The following is a 21,124-nucleotide window of genomic DNA, read 5'->3' as shown; positions in this document are numbered from 1 at the left end:
TGCAAGCTATAGTGTCCAAAAGTAGAGAGAGAGTATGGGGAATATTGTCTGCCATGGAGGCAGGGGGAGGGTGGGAAAGGGGGAGTTATACCCGGGATATTGGTGGTGGGGAATGTGCACTGGTGGAGGGATGTGTGTTTGATTATTGTGATATTGTAACCCAAACATGAAAGCTTGTATCTATCTCATGGTCATTCAATAAAATTTTAAAAATTAAAAAAAGAAATTCTATTTCTTTCATTTTTATTGAACTACCATGAGATACATAGTTACAAAGTTGTTCAAAATTGGTTTTCAGTGATATGGTGGTCCAATACTCATTCACTCATGAGTGTACATTTCTGACCACCAATGTCCAGTTTCCTTCCCGCCAGATATCCTAGACTTCGCTCTATGCTTCTGTGGCAGACACTTTTTTTTGCACTCTTTCCCTCTATCTGTCTCTCTGTCTCTGTCTCTGTCTGTCTGTCTGTATGTGTGTCTATCTGTCTGTCTGTCACTTTCTCCCTCTCCCTGCGTTTGGCCATTAGAATTTCGACTATAGGTACCGAAAGGTTGTCTTATACCTCCTTTCAGAACTCAGTTCTAGTCCAGAGTGATCATTTCCAGCCATCATCGTCATAGTTATTCCTTCTCCGTCATAATTGCTCTCCTTTCCAAACCTCACTTGTGGCACATTTATTATGGTCTCTCTTCCTCTGTGAGTCTTACTAGTTGTTCATTAATCTTGTTTGTTTTTCAAAGCACCACTTCTTGGTTTCATTGATCTTCTGAATATTTTTGGTGGGGGACTCTACCTGTTTAACTTCTGTTCTATTTTAAAAAAATTCCTTCCTCCTGCCTGTTTTAGTTCCTCTTGTTGGTCATTTTTCAAGATCTTGAGCTGTGAAGTTAAGTTATTCATGCAGCTCCTTTCTTCCTTCCTGATGTATGCTTGCAGAGCTATAAACTTTCCTCTTAACCCTGCTTTTGCTGTGTTATACAAGTTCTGGGAGTTCGTATCCGCATTCTCATTTGTTTCCAGAAAACTTTTGAATTCCTTTCTGACTCACTAGTTGTGCAGTAGTGTACTGTTTATTTTCCAGGTGATTTGATTTGATTATTCATTCTTTGTGTTATTAACTTCTATTTTCTGTATATAAGGTCCGAAAAGAAAGCTAATAGAATTTCTCTCTTCTTGATTTCATGGAGCAAAGTTTTTTGGCCCAGCATATAGTCTGTCTTTGACAATCTCCCATGTGCACTGGAGAAGAATTTGTATTTGATTTTTGGGAATGAAAAGCCCAGTATATTTCTACTAACCTCCTCTCTTCCATTTCTTCCTTCCATGTCAGTATTTCCTTGATCAGTTTTAGTCTGTTTGATAAAGTGATAAAGAGGTGGCAAAGTGGTATTGAAGTTACCGATTAGCATTTTTTGCTTTCAGTGTTCTCCTTGAAGTCTGTTCACACTTTTGTTATGTATTTTCTGGTTCGTCATTGGATGCATATGTATTTAGAAGTGTAATTTATTCCTCATGTACATATTCTCTGATTATTAAGTAATGACTCTTGCTGTCTCTTCTAACTCTTTTCGCTTTGGCTGGAGCCTAGCAGGTAAGGCATTTGCCTTGCATGCAGCCGACCCGGGCTCGATTCCTCCACCCCTTTGGAGAGCCCGGCAAGCTACCGAGAGTATTTCACCCGCATGGCAGAGCCTGGCAAGCTACCCGTGGCGTATTTGATATGCCAAAAACAGTAATAACAACTCTCACAATGGAGACGTTACTGGTACCCACTCGAGCAAATGAATGAGCAACCGGATGGCAGTAACAGTGACAGTATACTAGTATAGTCACTCTTGCGTTTTGAAGTTTTTTGCTTGAAGAATTTTTTCCCAGCTCTTGACTTTGAGTCTATGTTTGCTCTACCTATTCAATGTGCTTCTTGCAGGCAGCAGAAAGTTCAATTCACCTTTTCAAACCATTTTGCTACTGTATCTCTTAATTGGATCATTTAGATCAATGATGTTGAGAGATAGTATTGTCATGGGGTTTTGGGCTATCCTTCTTTAGAAGTTTGTTTTGTTTTGGGGGTTTGTCTTGTCTTAAAGTAGACCCTTCTATTCTTTCAGAATTGGTTTTGAGTCAACTATGTTTCTGAGCTGTTTTTCTATCAATGAAGTTGTGTAACATTCCTTGAAATCTGAACGAGAATCAGGCTGGGTAAAGTTTTCTTGGTGAGCCTTCATTTCATTAAGTAATTTTTAACTAAATCCCAACATTGACCTAGGGCCCAAAGCATCTCATTCAATAGGTCTGATGTAAATCTAAGGGATTCTCCTTGGTGTGTAATTTCCTTCTTTTATCTTGCTACCTTCAGTATTGTATACCTATCTATAGTTTTCCTCATCTGATTAAGTCTTCAAGTATTTTTATTTGGGTCTCTTTTAGCTGGTACCGCTTGGGCTTCCTGGATCTCAGTACCTGCATTTTCCAGCTCTGGGAACTTTTCACCAATGATGGTTTTGACTGCTACTTCCTCTTTGGGGGTTTCCTTCCTGTCGCTCTGTGACTCCGGTGATTTTTATGCTGTTACTCTTGAATTCATCTCAGTTTTCTTGTCTGTCATTGGATTACTTTTAAGTCTTTTTTCATCTTCTGCTATTGCCTGGTAGTTTTCTGCATCTCATCTTCAAGCTCACTGATTCTTTGCTCAGTTGATTTTGCTCTGCAGTTGTGGGAATTCATTGAGTTTTTCATTTCACTTACCAATTTTTTTGACTTTTCTGCTTGTTGTTTTATTATATCTGCTCTCTTACCCTACTGTATTTTATTCAATGTCTGCTCCACTGTTTCTTTGAACTTCACTAAATATTTGCATCATTTTAAATCTGAACTTTTTATCAAAGAATTTATGTTGGTGGGTATTCCGGGTTGGGGCTTTAGAGCGCTTATCTTCATCAACTGCTCATGGTGGGATTCTGTGTTGTTTTCATGGTGCCTGTGGTAGTCTGAAAGTTATTCTTTCCTGTAGACTCTCAGTATACCCTCCTCACTCCCAGGGAGGATCACTGGGGAACTTGGCCAGTGGTGGTCACTGCTTTCCTCATCAAGGACATTCCCTTCCAATTTGGTGCTACTTTATAATTGTGTGGAACCACTTGTACTGATTACAGGAATGCTTTCTTTGGTCTAAACTTACTGTTACTTTTTGATTAGCATTGTATTATTGTTTCTTGGGCTCTCCACTAATTTTGTGGGTCTTGAGGTAATGTTGATTGGAATAGAAGTTAATGGACTATTGGGCTAATATGCTTGATATAGCCAGGCTGTCCTGATGAAAGTTTGGTAAAAGAGGTCTAGATGTGTATCTTATGAAATATTGAGGGGGGATCAGCTTATGGTTGCAGTAAGAAGTTTCTTCCACAGGGTCCTTAGTGTGGAGAAAGAGCTCCAACTAGTAGCTGCTTGAGAAAATCACGCTCACTGCTAGTCTTACCTGTGTTAGGAGCCATGAATTAGCCATGTTCAGGCTTTGGCACTCTGTGACTGAATTCTGCCTCTGGCTTGCTTGCAGCAAAATTCTTTCCCACAGGGCCTTTGCGTAGGGAGGATTTCTACTCGCTGTCTGCAGTAGGAAAGTTTCTTTCCTCAGAGTAGTTTGTGTGGAGAAGGCACCCACTTTCGTAGACATTCAGAAACCACCTCTGATGATTTTTTCAACTGAAATGGACAGCTACTTGCATTTGGTTGACTTCAGAGTCAACAAACCATAACAGAATTTTATCCCAAAGCAATTGAAGGAAAACAACTAGACCTTGTGTCTACTGTCCTTGGGTGTCAGCCACATGTGATGTTATTCTATACTCCACAAATGAGTACAGTCCTTCTATGTCTGTCCCTCTCTTTCTGACTCATTTCACTTAGCATGATACTCTTCATGTCTATCCACTGATAAGCAAATTTTATGACTTCATCTCTCGAATCAGTTGGGATGGGAGATGCGTGCCAAAAGTAGATAGTGGAACAGACATGATGACCTCTCAGTGTCTGTGTTGCAAGCCATAATGCCCAAAAGTAGAGACAGTATAGGGAATATTGTCTGCCATGAAAGCAGGGGGAGGGTGGGAAAGGGGGGCATATATTGGGGATATTGGTGGTGGGGAATGTGCACTGGTGGAGGGATGGGTGTTTTATCATTGTGTGATTGTAACACAAACATGAAAGCTTGTAACTATCTCACAGTGATTCAATAAAAAAAAACTAGAATCCTCTGTATCAGTGGTCTTCAACCACCAGTCCACAGACTGGTGCCTGTCTGAAGGTCTAGAAAGAGTAAAAATCATTTGTATACCACTTTTGTAATAAGTGCTGGTCTCTCAATCAATATGCAGGACAGGTGCTGGCTTACACGTGTAAAACAGTTAAAGTACACTATCAGATTTCAATATATTTGAAGATTTACTTTCTTTCATGATAATTTATGGAATTATATAAGATATATTTGTTTATTTCATTTTAGTATTACCTTTTCAATAATTCTTAGATTTTCTAACTGATATTTTAAGATATTTAGGGGCTGAAGTGATAGGACAGAGGGTAGGGCATTGCCTTGCACTCGGCTGACCTTGATTTCATTCCCGGCACTCCATCTGATCTGGCAAGCCTCACCCGGAATGATCCCTGACTGCAGAGCTAGAAGTAAGCCTGAGCATTGTCAGTTTTGTCCCCCAATTTAAAAAAAAAATGTTATTTATGTTTGTTTACCTTGAGTAGTTTATTAGTTCTATATCTCTGTATAGAACTGCATATATGCTTAATATTGGTGTTCATTTGTGAATATGATTAACTAAAATATTATTTAAATGAATCCTGAAGAGATAATGGTAGCTCATAACAATTTGATGTTGAAAGAATCTTTAAATAAGAAATACATGCTGGTGTATCTTTAGGGGAAAAGTTCCAAACTTCTAGGTCCATAAATTTATATAATTTTATAAATTTTATATTTTCATATATTCCAAATACCAGGGATTATAGGTGCTAAATTAAAACAGCAATAACAACATGCAATTAGTGATCTGTTGGTGCAATAACATCAAAATAATTCTGAAATTATGACTTATCTTAACTTTGAACAAATCAGTTGAACAAATTTATCTATAAGTGTTTTTTCAAAAATATTTTTAAATTACATTTATTTAAATACCATATAAATGTTGGCATCCATGTGTTTTAAGTGAACCAGACTAAGACTAGTTTAAACAATAAGTGTACCTTCTTTTTTAAAAAATTTTAAATTATTTATTTATTTATTTATTATTGAATCACCATGTGGAAAGTTACAAAGTTCTCAGGCTTATGTCTCAGTTATACAATATTCAAACACTCATCCCTTCACCAGTGCCCATATTCCACCACCAAAAACCCCAGTATAACTCCCGCCCCTGCCCCCCCGCCCCAACTGCATAACTGATGATTTTCATGTCATTTTCTCTTTACCTTGATTACATTCCATATTTCAACACAAAACTCACTATTGTTGTTGGAGTTTCCCCCCAAGAAAGACAGCCCTACTACCAAGGAAGCATTTTATAATTAGTTTTCCATTGCTTAGAATGAAGAGATATGTAGCCCCACTGCTCCAAGTACATAACTCTTTTTTTTTCTTTTCCCTTTTCCTTTTTTTTCCCTCATCCCCCTTCCCGCGCCTCGGAGTATGGTGGACGCCACACCGTGTTTCTCCCGTAAAATGGGAAACAACCGGGAAAGAGGGATATTTCCTCTTCTCGGCCGGCGTGGGGCTATTGCTTAGTTCACAGTCCAGAGAAATGGCTGCTACTTTGATTACCTTCAATATTTCAACAAAAAACTCACTGTTATTGTTTGGAGTTTCCCCCCAAAGTCAGACCTGCTAAAAAGGAACCATTTCATATTGCTGACAAGTAAGAGATGTTAAGGGTTTGGATTTCTGTATAAAGTCCAGGGAAATTTCTGCCAGAAATTGCAGAGCCCAGCTCACAGTCCCAGTGCATTGCTGTAAGAAGCTGCTCTGGATGCCAAAATGGGTTAGGCCTCTGGAATCAAAGTCTTTAGGCGCAGAGGGTTCGTTTTGCTCTCAGCAGCTCCGGATTTATCTGGGCCGAGGGTGTGCCAGTAACACCCACTTCCCATGATTGCCTAGGATCCCCAAAGTGTAAAAACCGTATACCTCTGGGTTAGGAGTCTTAGAAGGTGGCTCCTGCCATGTGGACATTGCTGCCGCCGCCATTTTCCATGCAGAAAAACAGTGTGGAGAGGAAAGATCCATCCCTGGGCAGCGCAGAGTTGTAGCCCAGCTCGCAGTCCCAGTGCATTGCTGTAAGAAGCTGCTCTGTATGCCAAAATGGTTAGGCCTCTGAAATCAAAGTCTTTAGGCACAGAGGGTCCGAGTGTACCTTCTAAGAACGTTCATATTGGTTATATTTCATCGTCGAATTTAGATATTAATATTTATCTTGTAGACTGCTTGGTAACATAGAGGATAGCAGCCAAATTTAGTCAGGTGAGGCCTATCTTGAATCCCTGTATTGAAACTGCTTTGTAAACATTCACTAGTCTTATTTTCATACATATTAAGTTATATAGCTGTTCTACTAATGGATCTATGGAAACCTCCACTTTCATAAATAATGGGTTAAAAATAGCGGTAACTTCTACTTCATTATTAAAACTAATACACCTCTTAGTGGCAAAGAGCAGGCTACTTTGAGCTGTGGACAAAGGTGCTTGCCCTAAGGAAGATGATACAGAAGAAGCCGATTTGCCATCTCTGACCCACAATAAAGCATATTTTCTAATGATATTAAATTGGATTCAATAAGTCTTACCTATTAGTCTTTTTTAATTCAGAAAGTTAATTTTATTTTATTATTTACTATTGTTAATTTTAATTAATTTATTCTTTTATTGAATCACCATGTGGAAAGTTACAAAGCTTTCAGTTTAAGTCTCAATCATACAATGCTCGAACACCCATCCCTTCACCAGTGCACATATTCCACCACCAAGAATCATAGTATACCACCCCCAACCTCCCCAGCCCCTCACCCCGCCTGTTTTATCTTATGATTTCTTCCAAGGAGTTTTAGAGTTTCTGGCCTTATATTTAAGTCTTTAGTCCATTTTCAAGTAATTTTTGTATATGGTGTAAGATAAAGATTCGAATTTATTGTTTTACTTGCGAGTATGCAAATATACTTTGCTCATGGATTTTTATACTGTTAAAGCTTTCAGAAGTTTATGATTCTATGAAATTTTGTGAAAACACATGACAGTTTTATAGAACTATTAGTAATGGTTTTACCATTGGTATCCCGCACGTCAGAGCCTAGCAAGCCTATTAGTCTTTTTAGAATTCTAGCATTATAGGAATTGGCATGTTTTCTCTAAATTAGTTTAATCAGTTATATAATTCTGAATAAATTCTCTCTTTTCTTTCTTTTGTTGAATACATATTGTTAATTCTTCTTGCCTTCTTTTCACAAAGGACTATGATGCCTTCTTTGAAGCCAGAGAAAATAATGCAGTGTATGCCTTTTTAGGGCTTACAGCCCCACCTGGTTCAAAGGTATGATTAAAATTTTCCTCCCTTATATGATATTTTATTACTTCCTTTTAAAAATGATAAAATTTCTATCTTTATTAAGTTCTCAAGCAGAGGTAGGGCAACATAGATAAAAGGAAATTCATCAGTTTTTTGTGTTCTTAATCTTAGTAAGACACAGTAATATGTATGTTCATGTGCATGATCAAATATATAAAATATGTGAGTATATGGTAGATGATGTGCATTCCTAGTCAAAATGATAAAGGAAGCAATTTATCATTGATGAATTAAAATGACATATTAGCAATTTTAATAACTACACTTTTCCAGCATTCATTTATTGTTCTAAAATGACAGAAAAAATCTTATTCTTGATAGTCTTCTTGACACCAACTATTGTTTTTGTTTTTTCGCAAAAGCAAATGCCAGAGCTATCTACTAAAGTTCATTTGAGTTTTAAAACTTGTCACTAAATTTCGGCTTAAAATTGGGGCTTTACACTTTCCAACCATACATTTTTATTTTTATTTATTTTTTAAATAACTTTTTAAGTCATTTGTTTAGTTATAGATATTCAATATTCCATCACCAATCCTACCACCATTGCACTTTCCCACACTATTGTTGCCAAATTTCCCAATCACCCACTTAGCCTGCTGCCATAGCAGGCCCTCAATAATTTATTTTACATTGCTTGTTATAAATATATTGCTAAAAAGATGATAAAAAATGTTTCCTTAGAAGAAAGTTAGTGAATATTGCTGTATAGCACCATGGAGCCTTTAAGGCCTTGTATGAGAGATTACTAAAATGTTGTGATAGATTAAGCCGTCTGTGTTATATTTTGTTAATCGAAACTGATTGCTTTCTACATTGTATCTCATCCAATCTGGTATACTACTCCTACAAATGATACAATTTTAAGTTACATTATTTCTAAAGGATGTCATATAAAGAAAAGAAAGAAAATAAATGTACATATTAAATTACATGAACCATATTTACACGAACAATATTCACATATATAGGGGCTGCAGAAAGTAAAGAGAGAGAAAAGGGCAACTTTCTTATTTGATGGTATAATAGCTGAAAAATCTCCCAGCATGAGAAAAGTTTAGACATTCAAATCCAGGATACACAAAAAAGTTACACAGAAAGTTAATCCAGACACATGCTGAGACATATTATAATTGAAACGGAAAAATAAGATCTAAGGAGAATTCTAAAAGCAGCAAGAAGAGGGTATGGATGCTGCCAACAGATCAACCTATACCTGTGGGGCGAGTGAATCAGCAGCCTGATGGTGACTTCAGGCTTCCTTACACTCCCAAATTGGTGTTATGCCTTTGGCCAGACCCCAACAACTTGGGACCAAGTTTGCCAAGAAATTAAATGGGCAAAAGTTAGGTATGTGGAAGCCATGCCCACAAACCACCTCCAACTCAGCTATATAAGCTCATTTATTGGCCTTATCTCAGATACCCATAGATAAATCTTGAAAGAGACCAAAAGCCACAGTTAATCTCAGACCTACGCATGGATGAACAGACTGGGGTAAATTGGAGGGGGGCAGGTCAGCCAGTGCCTGCCCAAGCAAAGCCCCCAGCAGCCGCTTGCTTTCAGAATCCAAAATTGCCGCCATACCCCTAGCCTGTCTCCCCCATCTCAGGACAGATCTCATCAAGATATAATCTGCTGAAAAATCAGGTATGTGGGTTTTGTGACTGAAATCTCCAGGCTTTCACGGAGTTGGTATGGGCTACCTCCCTCCACTTCCCAATACACATAGAAGCACTGCAGTCACCCCCACAAACCAACGCCAGCACCACCCTGTAAACTCTATTACTAGCCTTGCTTTAGAGACCTATAAATAAATCTCGAAAGAGATCAAAAGCTAGAGACACAGCAGCGAGTCCTGGAAGACACTAGAGAACCCTAGAGATCCGGAGATCTCTCTGGGCCCCATACCAAGCCAATTTCACCGGGGCAACCCAAATGGAGCAGGTGCAGTGTCCCCAGCTACACCAGGTGGAATCGCACCAACCAGGAGCTTCCACAAACAAGGTCCAGGTATGCGGGTTCCAGGACTAAATCTCCATGCCGCATGGTGGCAGAGGTGCAGGGCTGTCCCTCCCCAGATCCCTGCCCACTCTTCGGCCTGGTTGTCACCCTCACAGTGTGCCTTCGGGTGCCATCTTAGTGCACCAATTGCCCTTGTCCAGGGACACCCAATTGAATCCCAAAATGGATTAGTGCCCTACAGAAATGTCTCTGGAACCCAACCATTTACAATCTAGAATTCCAGAAGCACGTGGCTGTGTCACCCAAGATATTCAGTATGATCAATGGACAATAAATGATCTAATATCTGCCCCTGGCAGGCAGGTTTGAATGGTGCTGGGAAAATTCGAGCAAAATATAATGCCCAAAAGTAGAGAGAGAGAGAGTGTACTGGGGAAATTGCCTGCCATGGAGGCAAGGTGAGGACTAAAATGGGGGGTATGGGATATTCTGGGGACGTAGTGGTGCAAAGTGTGCACTGGTTGATGGATGGGTGTTCAATCATTGTAAGGCTGAATCTCGAGCATGAAAGCTTTGTAACTGTATCTCACGGTTATTCAATTAAAAAAAAAAAGTGATGTGAAGTCCATGCCCAATTCAAACAGCATAATCAATGGCTGAATAAACAGCAGTACTCCTACATTTAAAAAAGCAGCAAGAGAAAAAGGTGCATATAAGGGGAAACCCATAAGATTATCATAGATTTCTGAAAAGTATTGTTGTAGAACTGAACCAAAAGGAAGAAACATGATGTAAAAAATGTACTGAATAGAATAAACCTCCAGTCATTAATACTTAGTGGGGTTATTATTCAGATTTAATGGTTGAATAGAAAGCTTTCTAGGCAAACAAAACTGAAAGGAATTTATTGTCACTTAAGTAGCTTTCCATGAAACTTAAGTCACTTCTGTAAAAGAAACTCCACATGAGGTACTATAGAGGTTAAGCAACCTGCCTTAACATGCTGTCATCCCAGATTCAATTACCATCGCCGCATAGGGTGCCCAAAGCACCACTAGGAGTGATCCTTAAGCACAGAGTTTGAAAGAAGTGCTTTTCATAGTCCAGTGTGGCCCCAAACCAACAAAAATAAACCACATGGAATTGTGTAGTAAGATATCAAATAACAACAATCGCCACTAGTACAAAATGTGGAAGAAAAGAAGAACAATAATGGAGACACTTAAAATGATCTTAAAATTCATCAATTTAAAATGGGCTATAACCTTAAATCACATGGGCTATAACCTTAAAACAGATACATAAACCACATGATAATCTCAAAACAAAAATACTTAGAAGAAAACAAACCAGAGAAGCTAAATGGAGCCTGATCACTACATAATAGACAAATACCAAAGTAGAAAGGAAGACACACAACAAAGACATGCTACAATAGCACCCAGAATCCACATAGACAAAATTGCAGTAAATTCTTTTTTTTTTGCTTTTTATAGGTCATGCCTGGCAATGCACAGGGGTTACTCCTGGCTTTGCACTCAGGAATTACCCCTGGCAGTGCTCAGGGGATCATATGGGATGTCTGGGAATCGAATGCAGGTCGGCCACGTGCAAGGCAAACGCCCTACACACTGCTATTGCTCCATCCCCAGTAAATTCTTTATTTTCAGTAATTTTATTGAACAATAGTAGTCTGGGCCATGAAGAGGGGAAAAAGGACTGGAGCACATGCTTTGTATATAGAAGCCCAGGGTTTGATCCTTGGAATTGTCACTAGCAGGTGTGTCACCTTGTCCCGTAAAAAGCCCCACAAGTAAACAGGCAAAATTTACATAGCCTGAAGTTACCAGTCTAATGTCCCAGAGTGAAAGGGTGGAACAGAAAATTGAAACCAACCTCACCTGTGCTACCTACAAGAGATTTATTTATTTGAGCTCAGTAATAAAAATAGGCTCAAAAGAAAGTGTTGAGAAAAATCATAAGGTAAATTCCACCCTTATAACAAGGCAGTGGCAAATGCACGGAGATGGTTCAAAGGGCTGGAGCTCATGCTTTGTGTACAGGAAACCAGGTTTGAGCTCTAGCACCACATGGCACCCAAGCACCACCTGGAATCACTACGATCACCACAGGGTTTGCAAAAAAATGAAGAAAGGGGAAGCCATACTTAGATAAAAATAGGCTACAAGTGAAATATTATTTTATTTTAGTTTTATTTATTTATTTATTTTTTGCTTTTTGGGTCACACCCAGCGATGCTCAGGGGTTGCTCCTGGCTTTGCACTCAGGAACTACTCCTGGCGGTGCTTGGGGGACCATATGGGATGCCGGGGATCGAACCCGGGTCGGCCGCGTGCAAGGCAAACGCCCTACCAGCTGTGCTATCGCTCCGGCCCCGAAATATTATTTTAAGATACTAGCACTGTAGCACGATTGTCCTGTTGTTCATCAATTTGCTTGAGTGGGCACCAGTAACCTCTCCATTGTGAGACTTCTTGTTACTGATTTTGCTTAACAAATACACCATGGGTAGCTTGCCAGGCTCTACCATGCAGGCGGGATACTCTCAGTAGCTTGCTGGGCTCTCCGAGAGGGACAGAGGAACCGAACCCGGGTTGGCTGCATGCAAGGCAAACGCCCTACCCGCTGTGCTATCGCTCCAGTCCAAGGAAATAAAAGTGTAGCCGAAATAGCTCAGTTGGGAGAGTATTAGACTGAAGGGAAAAATATAAGCAAAAATATAAAACTAAAGTGCTTCACAACCAGGGCAATATCATTAAACCAAAAAGATATCCCATTAAATGGGAGAAAATATTCATGAAGCATATCTGACAAAGAGCTAATATTTGGATACATAGAGAATGCTCAAAACTCAACAAATAAGCTAATAACACCATCAACAATAGGGAGTACATCTAAACAAACACCTCATGACATACAAATGTCTAGCAGCATCTTATCTGTGTTTTTAAAATTAATTTTTATTGAATCACCATGAGCTACAGTTACAAAACTTTCATATTTGAGTTTCAGTCATACAATGATCAAACATCCATCCCTCCACCAATGCACTTTTTCCACCACCAATATCCCCATTATCCCTCCCCCTGGCACTATGGCAGACAATTTCCCTCTTACTCTCTCTCTAATTATGGGTATTATGGTTTGCAATGTAGATAGTGAGAGGCCATCAATGATGGTTGGAGGGATCTCTCAGAATGGGAGATGTATGCTGAAAGTATATACAGGTCTAGCTACATTTTAAGGTACTCATTATTACCTATTACAACAAAATAAAAATCAAAATAACAAAGAGATATCACTTCATATGTTTGCCTGTATCAAAAAGTTCAGAAACAACAAGTGCTGGATGTGTATGTAGAGAAATGAATTTTCTTACACTGTTGCTAAAGATGCTATCTGGTTCAGCCTCTGTGGAAAACAGTATCACTTGTATCACTTGTCATCCCGTTGATTTTCAATTGCTCGAGCATGTGCCAGTAACATCTCCATTCGTCCCTGTTGCATGCTAGTGTAGCACAATGATATCTGCCCGCTCCAGCAACAGGAAGAGCCTCAAACCGTTCATTCAGGGTTTTGACGAAGAAGTCTGACTATCTCGTTGGTGATCGGCCACGTGGTCTTTTGACGTCCTGTGGAATCCAGTCAGTACAGCTGTAGTCCAGAGGTCGTCTCTGAATTGCATTACATGTCTGGCCCATCTGATTTTTGATGCCTTGCAAATGAGAGAGCATCTCTGATTCTTGACCATCGATGGAGGTCAGAACTCTGGATTCCTTCTCTCACTTGAGTGAAATGTGATACTCCAAGCATAGCTCTTTCCATTCATCTTTGGGATGCCCGAATACTGTTCTCATCCTGTTTTCGTAGGGCTAAGGTCTCTGAGGCATATGTTAGTACAGGAAGAACAGTGGAGTAGAAAAGATGTGCCCAGAGCCGGAGGTTCTTTGTCCTCTTAACCACTTCTTCGATGCTCTTGGAGGTGTTCCATGCTGCTCTCTTCCTCCTGCGCAATTCTGGTGCCAAGTTATTCCTCATGTTGAGTTCTCAACCCAGGTACACAAAGCTGCTGCATTCGGAGATGTTCGTTCCATTGAGAACAAATGGAACATCAGGCACTAGTTCATTTTTCATGAACATTGTCTTGGTGAGATTCAGCTGCAGTCCGACGTTTCCACACTCATGGTCGAAGTTGGTCAGCATTTGTGCCGCTTGGCTAAAGTTTGGTGTTATTAGAACGATGTCATCAGCGAAGCGGAGGTGGTGTAGTTGCTGACCGTCTACCTTCACTCCCATTCCTTCCCATTCCAATCATTGCATGACGTTCTCGATGGTGGCACTGAAGATTTTCGCTGAAATGCCGAACCCCTCTCTTTAAGTCAATGATCACTAGCTTGTAGAATGGTGAGATCCTTGTGGTGAATCCGTAATACAGCTTGCAGAGTTTCTTGATGTACTGAGTTTGAATGTCCTGTTTGGCTAGGATTTCAATGACCGCTTCAGTCTTAACAGAATCAAAGGCCTTCTTTAAATTGATGAACGTTAGACAGAGCAGCATCTTGAACTGTCATGAAACTTCAATGAGCTTGGCCACTGTGTGGATATGGTCGATTGTGCTGAATACTTTTCAGAACCTGGCTTGCTCGCATGGCTGTCTTTCATCTAGTGTTCAGCCTATTCTATTCAGGATGACTTGAGTGAACAACTTGTAGTGGAAAACAGTATAGGGTTTATACAAATTATTAAAAGTGATTCACCATATGATCCATCAATGCCACTCCTACTTTTATACTATAGAATTCAATAACACTAATAAAAAACAGGAATTAGAAATCACAAATATGTGCAACAACTATTTTATTGGTGCAGTATGTACAATAAATAGTAAGGGAAATAATGTAAATTGCCAGTGACAGATGAGTAAATAAAAAAATGTTGTATATGGGACTCGAGTTGGTCATGGTTTTTTAAAAAAAAGTAAGTTAGGAGAGGGGTCGGAGCGATAGCACAGCGAGTAGGGCATTTGCCTTGCACGTGGCTGACCCGGGTTTGATCCCCGGCATCCCATATGGTCCCCCAAGCACTGCCAGGAGTAATTCCTGAGTGCAAAGCCAGGAGTAACCCCTGAGCATCGCTGGGTGTGACCCAAAAAACAAAAAAATAGTAAGTCAGGAGAAAGAAAACCCAGATTTCATCAGTAAGTGGCATATAGAGAAAACAAAGCAGAAAAGGGTAAAAAACAAGCTAAGACAGATCTTTGTACTCTGACTTAAGAAGTTAACAGAAAAGGAGAGAGGATGGTTATTAAGAGGGATGGTGTCAAATGGATTGTGGTAAAGGAATGATGGTAGTGATTCCAGTGTGGTAACATATATTTTTAAGAGGTATGAAATTGTACTCTTAAAACATACACAGTCTTTTATAGTAGCACTAACTTAATTTTTAATAAAAAATATTAACAGAATAAAACCTGGGTACAGACGTCAGTGAAAATGTGTATTATAATTGCTTTTGGGGACCAGAAAAGTAAATAATGAGAGCAAAGTTAATACAAATCATAATAAACAAGAAAGCCATGGATAAACAATTTACCTTATAATAAAAGAAACAGGGAAAATCATAACAAATACAAACAGTAGTAGAGAGGAGAAAATACTAAAGGTTAGAACTGAAATAAACAAAACCAGAATGGGGCTGGAGAGATACTGCAGAGGGTAGCGTACTGGTTTTGCGTGCAGACAACCTTGTTTGATACCAAGCACCTATGTGGTTCCCAGAAGTGATACCTGAGTGTAGGCCCAGTAGTAAGCCTTGAGCACTGCTGGGTATGGCCCCCAAACAACAATAAAATAACAAAAAAATGTACAAAATATCACTGAAATTAGAAAATCTCCCCATGCCCCCCCAAAATATGAACAAATAAAATTGATAAAACTTTAGGTAGGCTTATAAAAAGATAAGAAAAAACAAGTATATTCTATTTTTTAAAAGTTTGAACACGTTTACAATGGTTTTAATGGTTATGGTTTTGATATAGACAGTTACTGCACCTCAACACCACCAAAGTGCCCATGACCCTCTATCACTGACCTTATGTTCTAGTCCATGTAGAAGGCTCCCCACTACCATTCCTTGCTTGGGTAGGATATTATATTTCAAGGCTAAGTGTTTGTCACCATTCAGTACTGTCTACTCCCTTGGTTTGTTGCTTTGTATAACACAGATGTTTGAAATCATTGTTTTCTTCTTCACATAACATGATACCCTCCAATTTATCCACATTACTGTGAACTGTAAGACTTCATCTATTCTTATAGTTTCAGTGCTTATATATATACACATATGCAGTTGTTTATATATGTTTAAATATATATTTGCATAACTTTTAAAAAGTTATTACATTCTAAGAAGTCATACGGAAATGGAGTCCCATGCCTATGGTAATAGCTTACATTAGAAAATTCAGTGATTTGAGGATATATACAAAAAGGAACTCTTAGACACTATTGATTGCCATAAAACTGATTCAACAATTCTGCAAAATGCTATGTCGCTTCCTTAAGAAACTGTAAACAAAGGTAGTATGTTATTCAGCAATCTCACTTTTTTTTCTATTTTTTTTCTTTTTTTATTGAATCACCATGTGGAAAGTTACAAAGCTTTCAGGCTTAAGGCTCAGTTACACAATGCTCGAACACCCATCCTTTCACCAGTGCACATATTCCACCACCAAGAACCAGAGTAAACCTCGCCCCCACCCCCAGCCCCGTACTCTGCCTGTGTAGCTGATAAATTTCACTTTACTTTCTCTTTACTTTGATTACATTCAATACTTCAACAAAAAACTCACTATTATTGTTTGGAGTTTCCCCCCCAAAAAAAGTCGGACCAGCTGGAAAGGAAGCATTTGATAATTTGTTTTCCATTGCTGAGTATGAAGAGATATGAGGTCGTGTGGCCACAATAGTGGCCGCGATGTTTTGGATTTCAGTATTTTAGTATTTCAGTAACTTAAGTCCAGAGGAATTTCTGCCAGAAGTTGCAGCATTGCTGGCTTGTACCTCTCTGCTACTTTATATTCCACATATGAGTGCAATCTTTCTATGTATGTCTCTTTCTTTCTGACTCATTTCACTTAATATGATACTTTCCCTGTTGATCCACTTATATGCAAATTTCATGACTTCATCTTTTCTAACAGCTGCATAGTATTCCATTGTGTAGATCTACCAAAGTTTCTTTAACCAGTCATCTGTTTTTGGGCACTCCATATTTTTCCAGATTGTGCCTATTGTAAACAGTGCTGCAATGAACATAGAAATGCAAATGTCATTTCTACTATACCTTTTTGCCGCTCCGGGATATATTCCCAGGAGTGGTATTGCTGGGTCAAATGGGAGCTCAATTTCTAATTTTTTGAGAATCATCCATATTGTTTTCCAAAAGGGCTGAACAAGTCGGCATTCCCACCAGCAGTGAAGAAGAGTCCCTTTCTCCCCACACCCGCGCCAACACCGGTTGCTTTTATTTTTTTGGATGTGGGCCAGTCTCTGTGGTGTGAGATGATATCTCATTGTTGTTTTGATCTGCATCTCCCTGATGATTAGTGATGTCAAGCATTTTCTCATGTGCCTCTCAGCTATTCGGATTTCTTCTCTGGGGAGGTTTCTGTTCATTTCATCACCCTATTTTTTGATCAGGTCGGCAGTTTTCTTCTTGTGGAGTTCAATCAGTGCCTTGTGTATCCTTGATATCAACCCCTTATCGGATGGGTATTGGGTAAATATCCTTTCCCATTCTGTATGCTGTCTTTGTACTTTGGTCATTGTATCTTTTGAGGTGCAGAAGCTTTTTAGTTTAAGGTAGTCCCGTTTATTTATCTCTGTCTTCACTTGCTTGGCCAGTGGCATGTCAGCTTTGAAAATACCATTGGCTACAATGTTGTGGAGGGTATTGCCGACCTTGTCTTCAATGTACCTTATGGATTGTGGTCTGATGTTGAGTTCTTTAATCCATTTTGATCTGACTTTTGTACATGGTGATAGGTTGAGATCTGAGTCCATTTTTTGCATATAGCTGTCCACTTTTTCTAGCACAATTTGTTAAACATGCTTTCCTACAAAACGCTACTTCAGGAAATAAAAGAGGACACGAGGAAATGGAAACATATCCCCTGCTCATGGATTGGAAGAATCAATATTATCAGAATGGCAATACTTCCCAAAGCATTGTACAAATTCAATGTGATCCCTATATGGATACCCTTGACATTCTTCAAAGAAATGGAGCAAGCACTCCTGAAATTCATATGGAACAATAAGCCCCCACGAATAGCTAAATCAATGCTTGGGAAAAAGAAAATGGGAGGAATCAACCTCCCCAACTTCAAACTCTACTACAAAGCGGTAGAAATTAAAACAGCATGGTACTGGAACAAAGGCAGAGCTGCAGACCAATGGAACAGGGTTGAATATTCTGACACACCACCCCAAATATATGATCATCTAATCTTTGATAAGGGAGCAATAAATGTGAAGTGGAGCAAGCAATCCCACTTTTGAGTGTCCAGTTCTGCAAAATGCTATGTCGCTTCCTTAAGAAACTGTAAACAGAGCTAGTATGCTATTCAGAAACCCCACTTTCGCGTGTCCAATTCTGCAAAATGCTATGTCGCTTCCTTAAGAAACTGTAAAAAAAGCTAGTATGCTATTCAGCAATCCCACTTTTGAGTGTCCAAATAATATGAAAACAAGAGCTGGAGAGATTGTCTGTAGATTAAGGTCCTTGTGCTCCATTCAACAAACCCTAATTCTATCCCTGGCCCATTATTATTCCCACGTGTAGATAGTACAAAGTAAGGAATAGTTTCAGAAGAATGCCAAGTGTGGTCTCTGAACCCCAAAACAAGAATTAGTAACAAAAGATGTGAACTCAGAAATATATCTACCCTGTTTACTGCAGTGTTGCCAATAATAACTAAAATTATAGAAACAAGAAAAGTATCTGTAGATGACTGAAGATTTCAATTATAGAGCAACAGGAAATGAGCTCATTTAAAAATAAATTTAAAGTAAATTTATTTTAAAATTTATTAAAATAAATGAGCTAATTCTCTGTTTATCAACTACCATTTACAATAAATGGGCTCATTTAAGATAAATGAGCTGATTTACTTTTTTACAAATATAATAATAAATCACATACTATTATGTAATTATTAATAGGCATTTCTTTATTATATCTATTTCTAATCATGTACCTATATGTTGTAGATTGTTTACCTAAGCAGTTTTTTCTCTGGTATCCATTTATGCTTTTGAATAATCTTAATAATTTGAGGAAGTATAGTTTAACCAAACCGTACATGGATGATTTGTGGTATTTAAACTATCATTTTTGTTTGTTTTTTTATTCCAGGAAGCAGAAACCCAGGCAAAGCAGCAAGCATGAGCCTTAATCATTTCATCTTGAGCATCCTGAAAAAGAAGTACCCATTGTTTTTATAAAATAAAAAATATTATATTAGCATCAAAGAAAATAGGTTTAATGTAAAGGAAATAAGTTTAATGTTGCAATAATTGATTAGATGGTTGTTTTTCCATTCCAAATAAATGCATAAATAAAATTTGAATATTATGGTGAGGACAATGTGAGATAAGCAGAAAAGTTAAGTAGATGTCATGGGACACTATTGTGTTTTGGAAAGCCAATTCATTTATATATTTCAGTGATTTTCAATAGCAAACACCAGAGCTTGATAGTACAACAGGTGTGTGCTCTTGCCTTGCATGCAGCCAACCTGTGTTCAGTACTCACCACCTATGGTCCCCAAAGCAATGCTAGGAATGATGTAGGGTCTGGATCAAGCCTGACCACTGCTGGGTGTGTCTCAAAAACAGCAAAATAAAGTCAAATGCCTGTCCTCTTTTTAGGTATTATCACTAAAGCTTATGTTTATTTGTAGTTTTACATTATGAGAGAAAATGAATATCTCTTGTCCCAATATTGACACAATAATTTTAGTAAACAAGCATGTATATACCTTTTGGATGTGGTGTTATAGAACTTAAAAAGAAGCCAAAGTTATGCTTATATTTAAGAGAGAGTAATTTTTGAGTTCATTATAACATTTCCATACTTTTTTAGTTAAAATTTTAATTTACCATGCCACAGTTTGCCTAGGCTTCTTAATATAGCCTTTCATTGCACACTTCAGTGATAAGAGCTTCTTAACACATACAAATATAGACATATAGTAGTAGTTTACTTGAATAACCACCAGCTTTGCTGTAATCATGTTTCTAAGTTGGTTTCTGCATGGAAATATGTATTTTTATGTTTTGGAAGTGGAATGAAAATTTTTAATGTCCTCATTTTATAAAAAGCTCAGTCTTTTATTTAATTTCAGAGCATGTCACTCATTTACAAAGACTGATTTATCTTCTCTTTTTGTCTAAAACACACACACACAAACCCACCAAAACTTTTGGGCTGGAAACATATTACAGTAAGTAGGGTGCTTGCTTTTCATGTGGCTGACCTGAATTTGAGACTGCACCCCATGTGGTCACTTGAACCCCTCCAAAAATGATCCCTTAGTGCAGTGCCAGGAATAATCCTTGAACACTGTCGGGTGTCACTAAAAAACAAATAAAACAAAAGTTTAGTGCCTTGCTTCTTTTAAAACAACTTTCAATCATGTCAGGTACTATCTCAGATATTTTATATTTTTGTTTCAGTTTAGGCATGTATTTTGTGAGACCATTTTAAAAAGAAGAATGTTTTTCCCCATGAATATCACAAGTTTCAGATAAAAGGAACACTTTTTTTAAAAAATGTATTGCCGAAGACTTTCAAGAAGCCAAGAAGCATTGTGACTTAAATTGCTTATCCATAAGATGCACAAAATTATGCTTTTTCTACTCTAGTACTAAAAGCAGATCTCAAATCCAGGTCAGCCACATATTTTTTAAACAATTTTGCTGTGCTTTCCTTGTATCATTAGATATAATCAAGCTTATTCTATTTGCCAAAATCAACATAAAATGAAGACATGACTTTAATGAGAATGAAACTTGATGGATGCTTAAAATAAACTCATTACTTGTAGAAGCATAATTCTTGTGTTCCTGAAGTTTCTGAATTATAAAATAATAAGTTTTGATGAGTAATGCATTTTTTTAGGATGTGGTAAAGAATTAAAAAGAAAGCAATAACAATGAAAACTACTTAATTCTAATTTTGAAGTTTCCTTTCAGGCTCTGAATTTTGCTGTTTTTTTCTGAATAAAGTAGTGAACTATTTTGTTCAAAATTGACAAAACTAACTTCATAGAATACAAATAGCTGTGTAACAGATTCTGAAAAACATTGAATAAATAGTGATCAGTATTATCTGTAGAGATTTATTAAATGCTGAGGATGTTACTTGCAGTATTTTAGTTTCTAATTAGTTTTCTGTAACAGGCATTTTTCAAACGCGACATTTTTGAGACATATCTGCTGTACATGCTC

At 38.1% G+C, this 21,124-nt stretch overlaps 1 protein-coding gene across 1 annotated transcript in view; it reads left to right on the top strand.

Moving 5' to 3' along the window:
- Positions 1-20,729, top strand: part of SH3BGRL (SH3 domain binding glutamate rich protein like) — a 105,250-nt gene extending 84,521 nt beyond the window's left edge. Inside the window, exons 3-4 of the mRNA XM_055121376.1 lie at positions 7,509-7,589; positions 19,029-20,729. Of these exons, the coding sequence (XP_054977351.1) occupies positions 7,509-7,589; positions 19,029-19,061 (114 nt within the window). The 3' untranslated portion in view covers positions 19,062-20,729. The remainder of the gene's footprint in view (positions 1-7,508; positions 7,590-19,028) is intronic.
- Positions 20,730-21,124: the final 395 nt, after the last annotated feature.

The sequence above is a fragment of the Sorex araneus genome, chromosome X (genome assembly GCF_027595985.1).
Source record: "Sorex araneus isolate mSorAra2 chromosome X, mSorAra2.pri, whole genome shotgun sequence".
Lineage (NCBI taxonomy): Eukaryota > Metazoa > Chordata > Mammalia > Eulipotyphla > Soricidae > Sorex > Sorex araneus.
This window is presented reverse-complemented; position numbering and strand designations above follow the sequence as displayed.